The sequence below is a fragment of the Melozone crissalis genome, unplaced genomic scaffold, assembly GCF_028551555.1.
Source record: "Melozone crissalis strain CALT ecotype California unplaced genomic scaffold, PUWL_Pcris_2 ptg000012l_1, whole genome shotgun sequence".
NCBI classification, from domain to species: Eukaryota; Metazoa; Chordata; class Aves; order Passeriformes; family Passerellidae; genus Melozone; species Melozone crissalis.
Window position 1 is genome coordinate 9090224 of NW_026535790.1, and position 17021 is coordinate 9107244.

The window sequence follows — 17021 nt, forward strand, 5'->3', positions numbered from 1 at the left end:
TGACGCGCGAGGGGCGGGGCGCGCGGCGCCGCACGCGCGGTGAGGGCAGGGCAGGGAAGGCGGCGGCTCGCGCCTCCCGCGCCCACCGGAGCGGGGGCACCCGGCGGGGCGGGGCCGCGGCACGACTGCACCAAGGTAAAGCGGGGACGGGGGGGAAGGCGGCCGTACACGCGGGGAGGGCAGAGGGAGGGGAAAGGCCGGAGGCGCGTGCGGTGGGCCGACCCTCCCTCTGCTTTGCGCGTTGGTTCCCCCGGACTGCGGGGGCAAGGCCGCCCCGGCCGCCAGGGGGCGCAAGGACGCCCTGCACACCCGCAGCGCCCCCCGGTGGCCGCGCGGTTCCAGGCCGTGGGGAGCGGCAGCGCCATCTTGACAGTGGCAGCGGCTGTGGGGGCGCCCGGTGTGTGCAGGGCTTAATGACCCACAGCGGTCTGTGACCCACAGGGATCATTGACCTACAGTGGTCTGTGACCCACAGGGCTCTTTGGCCCACTGTGCTCAGGGAACCACAGGGGTCATTGACCCACAGCACTCAGTGACCCACAGCAGTTTGGGACCCAGAGCAGTCTTTGACCCACAGCACTCCAAGCCCCCAGTGCCCACAGTGCTCAATGTCCACAGGCCATGGTGCCCTCGGCCTTCATCTGTGTGACCCACAGCAGTCTGTGCCCACAGGGCTCAGTGCCCACAGTGCTCTATGACCCACAGCACTCAATGCCCACAGCGCTGTGTGCCCACAGTGCTCCCTGACCCTCAGGAGGAGAAGGCAGCGTCTTAAGCTGCACCAGTGGTTTAGTTTGTACATGAGGAAGACCATCACAGAAAGGGTGATTAGAGGTGGGAATGGGCTGCCCACTTTGGTGCTGGAGTGTTAAGGAAAGCCTGGATGTGCCCTGGTTGGCAGGGTGGTGTTTGGTCACACACTGCACTTGGTTGGCTCAGAGGTCTTTAATAACTCGCCTGATTCACAGCCCTCCATGCCCACAGCCGTGCTGTGGTTCTCAAATAGCAACTAAAGATCATGTCTATCAATGAGTTTCATTGAGTGACCCTCAGAATTAAGCACGAAAAGGGTCAGGGAGGATTTTGTCTCTGCTAGCATTAATATTTATACCTGTTCTCGAGCTTGGGAGCGTTTCCAATGCTGGGAAATATTTCTATTTGGGCATTCAGTTGCATTTGGCTGGAAGCCAAAGTATGAATAAGGTGCATAAATCTATACTGGAGCTTGTGTCTATGTTGTTATATTTCTGTATGCTTCTATATTATATAAGCAAGGCCATCCAAGGATAGCTGAGAATTAATTTTCTCTGCTAAATTTCTCATTCTGCATTAAAATCTTTCTCTGCTTGGAAGTAATAGAGAACTAAACACATAGGAGAAGAAAATGATATGAAAGCATGAACAACAGAGTTGGACAGGACTGGAGACGCGTTCATATTGCTTTAGAGTTTACCTGCACACTGTGTGTTTTTCATGAGAAAGCTAAGAAATAAGTAAAGCAACTTTTTTCGTTTCCCTTCCCCCTTCCCACAGTCTAAGGGAGCGTTTCTGTTCTTCCTGAGGCTCCTGCAGCACAGGAGGCACTCCCAGGGCAAGTCTGTATGTCCTACTAAAACCAAATAATGCCTCGACCACCTCAGACTAAGAGAATGAAAACCCAGTGATCAAAAGCAACTAGTTAAGGGTTTCTACCTTCATTTATTCAAGTGAAAAAATTTTTGTAGAACCTTTATTTTGTGCAAATTGGCTTATTTGAACTGACATAGGAAACAGTGATAAAATCCATGTCCTTGCTTTTACTATTTAATTATATTCTCTTTGCATGCAGTTTGCTTTTTCTGATCAAAAGACTGCTCTATATGCAAAAGCAAGCTTAAAAGAGATCCAAGTTCAGTCAGAAATCTGAGGCACAGATAGAACAGCAGAGTTCCCATCCCAGCTGATGCACAATGTGAGTACAATGACTTAGGGAGCCTGGTTCAAAGGTGTTGATCAGGGTTTCAGATCACTTCAGTTTGCCAGCAGAAAGACACTGGCATGAGAAAATCCTAAACCCTGTGAAAGTCACCCTGCTTTTAGATACCATTACAGAATATCTTGGTTCAGTAACTTCATTCTTTTTCATCAAATCTGCATATATTTATGATTGCAGCTTGTAGATGGAAAGAGTGAGAAATAAATCTTTGAGTCAAATTGATGGGAATGTCTGGAAATTTGCAGGCTTGTGTCACTGGTAGAAATGAGGATGTAACACCATCATGGAAGAACGTGATCTTTCATTCTAGTCATTTTTCACCACGTGGAGATGGAATACTTTAGCTGTGATTGAGGTTTTGCTGGGATTTGGGTTTGTCTGAATCTTTAGAAAAAGTTATGAATGTTCAATCAAGAATGAAAATCAAATGAAATTTTCATTTTGCCAGTACATACTGCAGCCATATGTGGTCAGCATTTGCAGGGCACTGTCACAGGCCACTGAGTCATTGATTTGAGTAAAAGAAGACAAAATTACTTCTGTGGAAACTAGATTTTGAAACTTAATATTGCTGGAAGGCATGTGACCTACCCAGCTATCACAGGAACCTGTGACCCCTTCTCTGCCCCCTGTGCCACAGGAACTCATTGTCTCTGTTGTTGTCCCTCAAGGAAATGACAGCCCAAACACACTGCTGCCTGAGGAGCCACAGACTCATTGTGGCAGACTTGCATGAAAGATGAATATGGATTACTGACCTCTGTGCTGTGGAGAGCTCTGAAAGGAATGATTGATTATCTGCTGCATTAGCAGCAGGAGAGAGACTGCAGGTCACTTTTAGCTAAGTGGCATCATTTAACTCCTTTAAAAATCCCCAGATATGTGAATTTTTCTGGATATCTTTAAATAAACATTAGCCAAAGAGGGCATTTGAAAATAGGAGCTGTAGATTGGCATACAGGCTGGATTGTGGGCACATGGTATGAACATGGGGCTGTTCCCTACTACAGTGTTGATACACCAGGGTCTTGAATGGCATCATTTACTTCAGTAACAGGGATGTGAGCACAGCTTCATTTGGAAGGCAGTCAGCCCAGCACTTTGTCACTGTGTCTTCAGACTCCTTGCCAGTAGCAAACCAGCTGTCAAATAGAAGTTGTGTTGCTGCTAAATAAAACATTTTACATCTGAGAAGCTCAAAGCTGCCTTTTCAAATTATTTCATGCAGGGTTTTGTTCTCCACCTCCCCTGAACAAACCCAGTTTCAGCACCAGCACTAGGTGTGTTTTACTAACATGTGCCCCAGTTAGCTGGGGTGTGAAAGAAGAGATCAATTGTTTTAAAATACCCTTTTTCCCCATGGGCTCTTCCTTTCAACCTTTATTTCCTAAAATCCTCTATGTACTCATTGCTGGCAGATTTTGTGCTTAAAGTGGGTAGCTAATGCTTGATTTGAGAAGAAAGGATGAAATAAAATAGACTTACAGCTTCACCAAAGGAGCTGTGCAGAGGAGGATGGTGCTGGACATGTGTTCCCAGGCAAGCATCCCTGCTGGGCAGCAGCTGAGGTTCAGCTGCTCCTGGATCTGCAGTCAGTCCTGGTGCAGTCTGTCTGCTGTCCTGGCTGTGCTCTGACACTGCACTCTTGGGGCCATTGCATAGTGCGCTTGGCAGATTCCTTTTATTATTTTTATATGAACTTATAGTTTAAATTCTAGACAAGCCTGCAAACAGCACAATAAGACTGGTGTTTCATTGATTATTCAGATTATTGAACAACCATCTAACAATCCAAAGGAATGTCTGTTTGTTTCCTGAAAGAAAAACCTACCGTGTTTTATAGTCTAAGGAACTATTTTAATTACCAGTGATAAAAGTTTGCACGTTCACCATGCAGTGAGCCATTAAGTGCTCAGATCTCCTTTGGAGTTTGGGTACAATGGGAGGTTTCAGGTGCCTGATTGATAAGGGGGGTGGGTGTGTGGGACCGGCTCTGCCCACACCCAGCAGGGCTCCTCTGGGAAGCAGAGCTGGGCTCCCTCCAGAGCCCAGATTGCAGCGCTGGGTCCCAACTGCGACCTCCTCTGTTCCCCACTGGCACAGCTCCCTCTGACCTCTCCCGGTTTGCTTTGTGGCAGTAAAAAGCCGAAATTTGCTCAGCTAATACAATAGCCCTGTGTTTTCTGCCAGAAACGCCTGTGGTTAACCTCTGTGGGCTGCACGCTGCAGTAAAATAAAGGGTGGTAGAAGTTAAACAATGGGTGTGACTACCACAAGATGGGTGTTAGTGGGAAAGTGGTGTAACATCCACTTAGCATTCCAGAGATGTGAAATATAATTATGATTTAAATGCCAAAGATGTAAGTTGAAAGATGAGTAAGTACAAGGACATGAAAGCCTCCCTTATCTTCCTTTCTATCCCACTCAGAATCATTTTGCACACCCACAAAACTAATACAAGTGGTGTCACTTGATGAAATTGCACCTGATACATGACTTGTACCATCACTTACATTTCTGTCAGTGTGGGCACTGTTTATACCAAAGGAAAAATTCCAATCTCATTTACAACATTTTAAGTTGGAAGTAATTTTGCTCTCAGTGGAATTACTCCCTATTTATACTCCCACTCAGATCAGAATCTGACCCAGGCTTTGAATTTTGTCTTATTTGCTCTCATCCTCTCCTATCACAGACAGAAGTCCTCAATCTGCAAAGGGCTTCTCATACCTTCATTTATGTATCTTTGCAGAAATGGCTTATGAGCAGGTCTGTAATGATAATTGTTGACTAAATGAGCCCTGGGAGCAGCTGGTTGCTGAGTAGAGATGAGTGGCTGCTTAATGTCTTTTACATCATCCAGCCTTTGTGGGAAGGAGAGCAGGAATGCAGAAGGGCAGCCCATGATGAGGGGCTCCACAGTTCTGTAGCAATTCCAGCACAGGAGTAAAGAACAAAAAAGTGAGTTGTGGGTGGGGGAGGAGGAGCAACTAGTGGGGAAAATAATTGTTGGTTCTTGACTTTTCAATAACATCTTTCTGAACAGATTCAAGAATGTCTAAAACCCAAGGGCAGCAGGTGTAGTCAGCTCTGAACAAAGGGCATGTGCTGTCCCAAGCTGTCACTTTGGAAATTGTCTGATGCATAGATCAGAATTGAAACCTGCATTTTAAACATTTTTACCCCCAGCATTGTTCCTTTTATTTTCTCTATGGATTACATGAAAACCTAACCTGTTTTCAGCTTCTCAGAGGTGACACCTTCAGATAAAAGCAGAGGAGGGAAGTCAGGAGAGGCTCTAGGTGAGAACGGGATTTGGGACTCTGCCTGTGCTTGTAACTGAACTGTTTCTTTTCTGTACAAAATATGCACCTAGCAGGGGGAAGCAGTGATTTTTCAGATACAGGTACATCTGCGCCTTCGTGTCTGACTGATTTCACTGCCTGAAATGGAGCTCTAGAGTGGATAAAGTGAAGCACTTTCTCCAAACTGTTTGATGAGCTGGGACTACCTAGTTATATTATTGTGGAATTCATTTCCTAGAAATACTATAAACATTTACTGGAAGTACTGTCTTCTGTGTAGGAAGAATAATTTTCTATCTGGGGAAAAATATATGATTGGTTAAACATGTTAAAATACAAATAGCAAAACAAAAATGTTCACTCTTAGGAATCAGAGAAAAATAGTTCTTGAAACCATGAAAGGTCTTTAGATGACAGCAACAGTTAAGATAAGGCTAGGAATTTATAGATCAGGATTTTTTATGAAAAAACCATGAGCCAAATCCTGTGTTCAGGTTAGTATCTGTAATTCCAGCTTTGGTGAGGGAAAGAGGGTCAGGAGCCACAGGAGCTGGTTCTGGTCAGCCACTGTGCTGGAGCTCAAGAACAGGACAGCCTGAGAAGCCTTTGGCTTTAGCCCCTCTTTTACAGCCCAGAATCCCAGGAATTGCCACAGACTGCAGGGATTTGAGCCACAGCACACTGCCAGACTTTGGGTGCTGCATTAGGAAGCAGCTTTTCCTCATGGCCAAGAGTGTGCTCCCTCCAGGGGGAAGGTCAGGCTGGCTCAGTTACTCTGCTCCAAACTGTCCTTTCCCAGCACACAGGTCTGATTGCAGGGTAGATTCACACACAGTAATTAGAGCTCCAGGTTGGCAAATGGATCCTGATAGTGAGATAATGTCCTGTTCCTGACACTTGTTCCTCATGGCATCCATGTACTCACTTGGCAGTGCTGCTGCACCTTCCTTTGGCACAGTGAGGTACCTCTCACAGCTGCACTGCCCCTTGAGCACAAGTCATTGTTTCTGTTAATTTCATTCATTACTGAAATTCTGTCATCCAGAAGTGGATTTGTCTCAGGGATATTTGTGGTCTGTCATGAAATAGTGTAACCAGTTACATGATAAAATACTCATTTACATAAAGCAAGAAGATTTCATTCTTTCTTCTGACAAATAGTCTTATCACACCTGGAGGCTGATTCAGTGGGCTCAGCAGGTTCACAGCTCTCTGAAAATCAAGGCATTCAGGAGTTTCCTAAATCCACAGTCTGCCTCTCCTGAGTGCTTAGATAAAATAGCTTTCATCACCTTTTCATCACCTCAAACTCCAGCTGAATCATTACTGCCATGGTATCACAAATAAGCTTCTCAGCCCCTGGAGCCTATACAAGTTTTCAGCAATATTGTGGTGATTTTAACATGTATTTCATTCACAGATTTGCAAAGATAGGGTCAGCATTGGTACAACAATGTCTCAGGAAGGGGGATGTGTAGAGTTTCGGTGACTTGCCCAATGTCTGTTGCAAAACACCAATGAAACAGAACCCAGGCATTCTTGTACCAGGCTTGATTCAGCAAAGCACTAAACCAAGTGCTGAACTTTGAGCAAAAGCTCAAGCTGTTTGAATGGAGATAGATTTAAGTATCTACATAAATACTTTGCTGGACTGAGTCTTCAACTTTCCACAGCTAATTATTCTTTACAGCCATTTCAGGGTTTTTTCATATAGCTCACCATATATTTGGACGGCGGAAATATTTTAAACTAATTTAGTGGTGAGAACAAATGTCCAAATTTCAGCACTGATTGGTTTGACCACAAACTCCCAAAAAACTCACTTCCTTTTCAAACCAGGCCTTTTGGCAACTCAAATGTTCATGCACATGTTGGGGGCTTTGTCTTGTCTTGCCTTTCTAGATGACCCCAGCAACTCGACAAGAAGTTCTCGGCCTTTACCGCAGGGTTTTGCGAATAGCCAGAACCTGGCAGTCAGCATCAGGACACACAGAGGACACCATGAGGGAGAAGGAGTACATCAGAAATGAGGCCAGAACGTTATTCCAAAAAAACAGAAACGTGAGTGTCCTCAGGGTGTTGAATTTCCAACTTATTCTTGTCCTGCTGTTTGCACTCTGTGGTTGGATGCTAAGAGAGGAATGTAAGGGCTGAGTTCCCAAAATTTCATTCACCTTAAATGCTGGTGCATTTGGGTTACAGTTTAAATAACATCCCTGAGAAAACTCAGACCATTTCAGCTCTTCATTAACTACTGTAGAAGTCTAAAAGGTCTTTTTTCAGTAAAAAAGTGCCAAGAAGAAATTAAATTCCAAAGATACCGCTTGTGTAATTGAAGCAGCTTTTGATCTTTACAAAGTTAGCTAAGTGTATCATTACCCATGCAATGGCAAACAGAACTCAGCAGCTTCTTTTTTTCTTTTCAAAGCAGCAATTATTGGCACTTCTTTTAAAAGAAGCACTTTAATTTTTTTCTTAAGGAAGAAATTTCAAACCCTGGTAATCAAAGGCCCTTCTTGTAATTCAAGATCACAACACTTATTTATATCCAATATTGCTCTGGGATTAAATTGAAGTAATGCAAAATCAAAAAAATTAATATAAGTTATAATTCACACCACATTTCTCACTTCAAAGAGAGTTTCTGGATAGGATGATAACAGAATGCACACCAAGCAGTGTCTTTCCTTTCTCCACTGGTGACCTTGCAGAGTGATGAACAGATGAGCGTGGTTTTTTCATAGATGTAGTGGTAGCTTACATGTCTATTGTCTTTTTACAGAGAAAATACCATGTTTGGGTAAAAAAACTCCTCCTGTAGCCTCAGTCCTGACAGCCTCTGGGCGTTGACATTCAGCACCATCAAGCCCAGAACTGCTGAGTCCAGGAAAATACCAATGATGCCTTTTATGGGTGTGAAAATACAATTCATTGTGTCCTTGAGTTTGCCAAAAGAAGCTAAGGAAAGCCACGTGCTGGGCATCATTTACACTTGAGCTTCCAGTTGCCAATTACTGTACTCCTATAAAACACTTGTTTGTCTGATCATCCCAGGTGACAGATCCAGAGCTGATTAAGCAGTGCATAGAAGAATGTGAGGCAAGAATAGAAATTGGACTTCACTATAACATCCCCTACCCGAGACCTGTGAGTATAAATCACAAAGCCTTCACTGATACCTGCTGAGCTTTCCCTGTACAACAAAACCATCAGTTTCCATCACTCTCACTGCACTGCATTTTTAGATGAGCTGGCATTTAAATGCATGCTAAAGCAGAGCCAAATGTACATTGAGATGTTCTCTATCTTTCACTGTAAATTGGAGAATTTCTTCTCAAAATAAGGAGTCAAAGTCTAAAAGGAGTTGCATAAACTAAACTCCCAAGGCCTCTGAATATTTAGCCAACCAATGAATGTAGAGAAACATGTAATGGAAGCAAATAATAGAAGGGAATGAGAGAATAAAAATACCTAATTACATCTGCCATAGGTACAATAATTTTTACAGCCTACATTACTGCTAACTGTTCTCCTGGTCACAAATCAGGTTTTATGAAATACCTCTCTGTGTTGCTGCCTCTGAAGAACATGTCCAAGATTACTGAAATGCTGGAATTTGCAGCAAAGTTTTCTAGGGCACCATTCAGTACAGTTTCCTCACTGCCCAGTTACCTCTGTCAGTAATTCTTTATGCTGCCTCCCAGAGAGGCATCCTCTCTACTCCTGTTGATGAGTTTATTTTCACATCTACAGTTCCCTTATCAAGGCAGTCATGGTCCAAATTAAATTGTGTCTTTATCAGATGCTTGCCTAGACTATGGTCACTGTTACCATCTGTTTCAGTATACAGAATGGCAATGCACAGCTGGCAAACAATGTTCATAGAAATGGGCCTAAAATGTGTGCTCTGCAGTGGTTTCAAAATCCCAGAGGATCTGCTCTCTCAGACAAACTGGATGATTGTTATTTTCCAGATTCTAGAAATCTCTACTGGTGCTTTAGTCAGTGCTTTTACTACTATTTGCACCTAAACACCCATCTCACAGGATGACAGCCTCAGCAACAGTAACACCTGACTGCTGCCACCTACATTTTTCAGTCATTTCAGGGCTACAGCTGCATGATTCCCACTAACAGTCTTATGAAATATAAAGGCTTTGTCAATCAAAGGAAGAGTCTGTCACCTATTGCTCCTTCTGCTTATGGAGTCAATGACATTGAGTGTGCATTTTAATGTGCCATATATATATAATCATGACAGTAAAAAGGCAGCCTTTCAGTACATACAGTTTGGGGTTATTTTGTAACTTGTTAAGTAGGTATGAATAAATCACACAGTGATTCAAGACATTACTCAAGAATTTTTAGGGTTTCTAGTTCTTACTGTTCTGGAACATTGTCAGCAATCCTGTTTCATCAAGTATCATTGCAGTCTGATACCAAGCTGCAAAACAAAGTTACTTAGGCCTTGCATATATAGGATTTTATTAAGGCCTAAAATATATAGGATTTTAATAAACAGAACAATTAGTTCTGTCATAGTTACACCACCAATTAGTTCTGAAAGTTACACCACTAATCACTCCTCAGAGTGCTCCTCCTAGAAATCTAATAACCTGGCTTGAGACAATAGAGTTACCCTCTCCAAAGTGAGAAGAAATTATTTCAAACTCAGTGAAACTCAGTCTGTATTTTTCTTCCCAACATGCACCTAACTGGTGGAATTTTCTTTTCCAGATCCATCTGCCTCCCATGGGCCTTGCCCGCAAACAAGGCCGTACATTGCGACACCAGGAAAAGTTAAGGAAGATTTCTAAGCCAATATATCTGAAATCCCATGATGAAGTTTCATAAGCCACCAGTTTCATTTAAGCTGTGATGTGTAATCACATCCTTTAAACTGTGAACTGCAATCCAGGTGATTTGTGTGCACAACTGTGAATGGTGTGGTCACTTGCTCACACATTTCCTGAAGCCAGAAAGCCAACTGATCCATTGTGTATGATGGATAAGGTTGGTTTAGTATTTATTACATTTCAACCACTGACTTGTCAATAAAAGTAACACTTTTTAAGGAGTGAGCTGTGATACAAAGATTGCTTTGACATCAGGACAAACTGCACTAGGATTTCAAACTCTGTTTGTCTGCAACAGGGCTCTCTGGGGGTTTGAGGGGTCTCAGTTGTGACTCAGGATTGTGCCTTGTGTAAGGTCAGCCAAAATTAAGGAGGTCTGGGACAATCAAGCAGACACAGTTCCTCCAGAGCTTCTGAATGGCAGTGGGAGTACAGTCACTGCACCATGCACCTGCTCTGCCTGCTCCTGCTCTGCCTGCTGTCCCTGGAGGAGAGCTCCAGTTTCACACCACCCTTTATGGGGAAGTTTTGTTTCTGGACAGTAGAAGTGACAGCAGAAGTGCCATTATTCCTTTGCAAACTGCAGAGGAGTGGTCTAGACTCTCTATATCAGCTCTTTTCTCTCTGGAGAGGGTGTGGATGTGAAATGCAAAGTTTGGAATGCTATTACACAACTCTGAGTAAAACATTCCAGTGTTGGGTTCCTCAGGTTCCCATGTATGGACTGGCTGAAAACTCTGCCTTCAGGGTAGCACTATGGGAACAAGCTTAGGATGCTTTGGTGTCCTCACTGTGTGTTTTCACATGGTCAGCTTTTCAGCATAACCAGCACACTGGCTTTCTCAACAATTATTTTAATTTTAGTGTCAGTTCTGAACTCTTTTGTATGGATAGAACCCCAACTTTAGTAAAAGAAAGTATCTACAAGTCTCCTAAGTTTGAGGGGTATTTCTGTTTTCCAGGTGCCTCATGAATAGAAGTAAAATGAAATTAATTTTCTTTTCATGGCCTACCAGTTGTTTTGGCTCCTTTGCAGTCCTCTGACTTTACCAGGCTGTTGACATGTTCTCTTCAGGGAAGTTGGGGTAGCCTTCCATCCTTCAGGCTTGAAATACCAGTGAGACCAAGCTTGGACAAGAGCCACACTGTAATGGACACTACCTAAGCACAGTCCAGAGCACTGAAAGGACAACCTATTCCAGCCTGACTTTAATACTGGCAAAAAAAATAAAAAAGCAAATTTGCCATGTGCATGTGTGTATGATTTCCTTTTAAAGTGGGAGAAATCAATGAAATCTCATTTCTGAACTTGCCAAGTTATTCATAACTCTCCAAGCTCTAATAAACAATGACAAAGAAATATTGCTGTCTACCTGAAAAGTAAGTTAGAACTGGTCCTGTGCAGAACAGACTGACAGTCCCTCCCCAAAGAATGCACTTTTAAGAGTGAAAAAAGTACAAGCAGATGAGAAAGTATAAGAAAACAATGAGAAGAGTGAATCAGCATGACAGGTACTGGCTAGCCCAATTTCTCACTACCCTTTATGGCTCCAGTCCACAAAGGTCTCTATTCCCATATAATTATTTCCTGGGAATGCCTCATGTGGGGAGTACCAGGTAAAATGCCATTGTTCTGTCAGTGGAAGCTTTGCAAATTTACTGCTGCCAGGAAGACACAAAACAAAACTCCTTTAGCCCAGGAAAAGGGGAATTGCATTAAAAAAAGAAAAAATATTAACATGATTGCACACACTGCTTAATTCTTCATTGAAAGAAGTCTAAATAAGGTTAACCTGATATCCTAATTGTGATGCACCAGTAGGGATGCATCAACTGAGCCCAGCCAAAATGTGCAGAGGCAAGGGGTTTGAATGGAAGCTTAAACTCACTCTTTGTCATTAATCATTTGAGTCTTTTGAATTGCTGAAGTTCATGTGTCTAATGAAGGTACTGATGCTCTGACACATCAGGTGAATAAACAGTCATGGAAATGAGAGTCTAAATTTACTGTCTGTGTTACAGTCACAACTCTTTCCTAAGCACATGCTGTAAGATGGAGATTATTTCCAAAGAACAGCCCTAAAAATTACAGAAGATTTACACCAAATTGAAATAACAACAGGAGTTTGAGTCTACTTCTGAAGGAAAATGCAAAGAAGCAATTTTTAAAAGGTTCAAATACCCTCAAGTAACTCAAATGAGTATCCACTTTCTTAACTGAGAAACTAGCAAGTAACAGCATCACATTATTTAGGGTGCCTTAAAATGCTGGACAGCCTAATAATTCTTCAAAGGGTTTGAAAAATTATTAACTGGTGCTTCATCCTCATTACTCTCCATCACCAGAAGGCAAAGACTGAAATTTGTTAAAACTTCAGGCTGTTCAGCTGAAGGAAGGATTAGATCAGCTCTTTTTTCAAGTCTACAGCACAAACCCTTTCTTTCATAGCTTAAGTTAGTCAGTATGGAAAGGAGAATCTAACTAGAGTCCTTTGATTTTGGAGGTCAAACTGACCAACTACCATTTTGAGGGAGTTTCATAAAAAAATTCATCTTCAACTCAGTCCAGCAGGTAGGCAGACATCTCAGCTGGTATCTTTTATTTGATGCCAAGGTCCTTAAAACTTCTGTCAAGAAGTATCCCAGTGATTGCCCAATATGTCATTCCTGTACATTAATTTTACTTGCAAAAACAGGTTGTCCTGAAATGCCTCTGCTTTCTGCAGAATTTGTAATGCCCTGGATTCATCCAGGCAGTGTACACTCTGTCCTGTACTTGCTGAACCTTCTCTTACTCCCCTTCCAGTAAATACTGTCATTTTCCAATTTATCACCCTAGTCAGGAGATGCTTTAGAATAATTTACAAGAAAATGATGCCATTAACTTTATATTTTTCAGAAATAAAAGTTCTGAGTCAGTTGTATGAACTCTCCTGCAAGCCCACTGGTAGGCAAGGCAGTGATAATTTGTTGACACAGTATCTGGCCTTGAAAACCTAAATAACACCTCCTTTCTGCAAGTTCTGTCCCTAAATCCATCATTACTGAGGCTGTAATTCATGAAGCTGTGCACCTACAATTAACATCAGCAAGCACACAACCTTCTAAGAAGATGGACATGGCACTTCCTTACTGAATCACCCCCTCCATGTGGTCTGGGGTGAGGAAATGCTCATTTTGCTGCAGCAGCTCCCCAGGGCAGCATCACAGCACCAAAACAGGTAAGGTTACCTGATCCACCTTCCCACTCATACCAGCTGCCTCATGTAATACCTTTCAGATGGTAGAAAAAGAAAAAGGCAAGCTGGACCTCAGTCTCCTGGGCCCTACAATGTATCCATCAGAAATGGTACCAGTAACATCCATCTTTTATCCACAGACAGAAAGGTCACTTATTTGACCATACCTCTACATTCATTTCCAAGAATGCCAATTAGAGCAGAGACCTGCAACTTTCACTAGTAACTAATCCTATAAGGCACAATAGTCTAGCTGTAAGTGGAAAAATTTGGAGTCTTTGTATTGTCTTCTGCTTTTTCATTGTATAATGTTCCCTTTAACAGCCCAGCAGTGTTAAAATCCACAGGGGTAGTACTTTCTAAAAAGATTTTTGTACAGATCAGAGGAAGGTTTCAGTCTCCTAAGAAAATGTACAAACCGTGTGTGTCTCACAGCATCCCTAGCTGGAAATCTGTCTCTGCTAAGGGAAAAATACCTCTTGCTCTGTAATGCATTTTTTCCATCTGCCTTGAGTTATTACCAAGGCTGGAAATCTGCTATTTGAAGTAATTACAAGTGGGGCTTGTGGCTTATTTAATGAGTGCTTCTAATTAAGAAATGAAAATTCTAAACCTGTCAATCCAAGGATTCTAATACTACTATTACAAGGTACTTACTTTGTCCAAAATTTTTTCACATTTCTATTATGTCCAACTAGCAGCCGAGTTGCCTTTTTCTTTTTTCTAAATGCATCTCAGCCATGAAAGGCTGTGAATTCTAATGTTTAACCAGTTTATCATTCTCCAGGAAGGTCCAGACAGTGCTAAGGAAATAAGGTTGGGAAGCTCATTTCAAAGAACCACAGAAAATTCTCTCTTAAGACAGATATCCCTTGACAGTAAATTCCATTACTTTTCTGTACTAGGGAGGGCAGCCTAGGAAATCATGTAGTGCTGTAATCATCAGCTAAAGCAGGTCAGCCATGCCTGACCCCTGGGAAGGGGATGCACAAGCCCTCTCTCACAGACTCCTCTCTTATCTATATATTTTTTATCATGTCTACAAAAGATTTAAATACATCTGTAATGATATTCTAAGAGATGCCTTCATATCAAATCTAAACATCAGCACACAGGCAGCATTTAGAAAATCAACACAGTAAGAAGGACATTGCACACATGTCACAGAAAGTCACTGTATATTCACAAGAACCACAACTGTGTCATTTAATAAACTATCAATTACTGTTTGCTCACAAAAAGGGGTTAACAAGCAACCCATATGGTAATCTGTTACACAGATTTTTATGTTTAAAAGTAATTGAGCTCCATAAAATATAATTTAGTTAGTGAATCTGACTTGTTAAAAATGGTTTAATTTAGAGGACTGTTTGCAAGACTAGTATGATCTACAAGAGAATTGAGAAACCTTCATTTTAGAGTTAATTGTGGCTGGCCCAGCCTCCCTATCAGCAGGTGAGGTGTCACCAGTCTGAGCAGAAAGATCCTTCTGAGAGCAGGGACTGAGCTGATCAATCCATAGGGAAGGATTTAACAGCCAGGTCCTGCCCTGTGGCCTGCACACTGAGCTTCCACACCAGGAGGCTCTTGATGGTTTGTGAGCTCTGACACCACAGTCAGCTAATTAGTGATCTCAACTGTTGATGCAATTACAACAATTAGATAAAATACAAAAATGCAGTAATCACCACAATGCTTTTTAAAATGTATAATACATTTCTGTTAATTTCAATTATATGAAAACTACAAATTATCTCTCTTATGAAGTCTAAGAAAATAATTTTTTCAAGAACAAATTTTAATTAATTTATTTATAGATCTACTGAAACATGATTCTCTTCTTAAAAACTGTTGTCTGTTTGGATGAGTGTGCTGTAACACTCATAAACAAGTTTTATTTTGGTATAGATGCCAAATATCATTTAGTCTAATTTGTTAAGAGTAATTTCTTCCTCTCAGTAATTTGAAACACCTGCACATCTCTGCCCCTTTTATTAAAACAAACATCCTTTAGGTGTTCTGGCCTGACATCTTTGCTCTACTCCCACATACCAATGCCTGGTGCTGGGCTGTTAATGAGGTGTCAGGAGTGGTGCATGGAGCTGCTGTTTACCTGAGCTCCTTCCTGCAGAGCAGCACTGCCCAACACACCCCCAACACATCTGCCTGAGCTTGCAGTACCATTCTTAACAGTTACTGTTTTATGAATATCTGCATAAAACAACCAGTGGTTAATAAAACAATAACGAACTGATTCCACCTAAGGACAACACAACAGACAAATTCCTGTGACAAGAATTGTGGCTTTTAAGGAGCTGTAGCAGCATCCCTTAATGCTTGGAGCAGGATACTGGGAATTGCCAAATGATGGCTGAATCTCTGGCTGTGTGAGGCCTCCAGCAAGTCATTAAAATGCTGCAATTTGGGCAATGAAAAAAAATACAAGACCCCAAATTAGTGGGTGTCTGTTTAGTGCATGTTTTTTTTAATGTTTGCCTTGATCTTTGTGCTTCTCTTGTCCTGTGTACACAACAAGTCTAATGATGCATCTTTAGTACCTTCTTGGCATGCTGTGGGGATTAGTTAATCACTGCACAGCTCTTTGAAGATGTTCGGGCTATTTTATTTTTAATTAATGTTTGCAAGCTACTTTGAGCTACTCTGATGAAAGGGCTTAAACAAGTACAAAATTTCAGGCAGTTGTTAGTCCAGCATGCAAGAGAGCAAGATGAGGAAGTTGGGGTAGAGTCAATTTTCATCACTCAGGCTGGTATGGGGCTGTATTTTGGATTGTGCTGAACCCTAGGTTGATAACACAGAGATGTTTTTGTTATTGCTGAGCAGAGACTGCACAGAGCCAAGGCCTTTTCTGCTTTCATACTGCCAGGCTGGGGAGGAATTTGGGGGTGTCTGGGAGGGTGGGAGGAGACAGAGCCAGGACAGGTGACCCCAAATGAGCAAAGGGACATTGCAGACCATGTGGCATCATGATCAGTGTGTAAAGTGGGGGAGGAGAGGGGGACATTTGGAGTGATGGCTTCCCAAGTCACCATTGCATGTGATGGGTCCCTGCTCTCCTGGGGATGGCTGAACACCTGCCTGCCTGTGGGAAGCAGGGAATTCATTGTTTTGCCTTGTTTGTGTGCATGGCTTTTGCTTTCCCTATTAAACTGTCTTTATCTCAGCCCATGAGATAGCGGGGGGTGAGTGGCTGTGTGGGGCTGGGCTGCTGGGAGGAAGTAAAGTGAGCCTGTGGGAGAAAGAAAACAGCTCCAGGTGTCAGGTACCTGGAATGTGTAGGTAAATATTATTGAAAAGAAAAGTTATATGGCTCAAGCTTACTGTTCTGAGAAATGGCAGCTCCCAATACACGTGCTGTGGAGAAGTTTTCCATGGAAATTCTGACACATCATCGAGGAATGACCACAGTTTTATAACACAGCTTGGGGAGTTCATTCTCTCTCAGGATTGGAGGATTGGTTTCATATGTTGACAACAGAATATTCTCATCTCCTCCCTCCTTGTCCTATATACGCCTGAGACACAGAGGTGGTAGGCAAATCCAAAATCTTTTTGCAAGAGTTGTAAAATAGATTCCCAGTAAAATCAGCATCAAAACTCTTTAGGCCCGATTTCATTTAAAAAA

General features: G+C 42.4%; 1 protein-coding gene across 1 annotated transcript; it reads left to right on the plus strand.

The window, feature by feature from the left end:
* Positions 1 to 45: 45 nt before the first annotated feature.
* Positions 46 to 10595, plus strand: LYRM1 (LYR motif containing 1). Its single transcript, XM_054271137.1, has 4 exons — positions 46 to 135; positions 7183 to 7341; positions 8335 to 8427; positions 10018 to 10595. The coding sequence occupies exons 2-4, from the start codon at positions 7183 to 7185 to the stop codon at positions 10132 to 10134; spliced, it is 369 nt and encodes a 122-aa protein (XP_054127112.1). The 5' UTR covers positions 46 to 135; the 3' UTR covers positions 10135 to 10595.
* The last annotated feature ends 6426 nt before the right edge of the window (positions 10596 to 17021 follow it).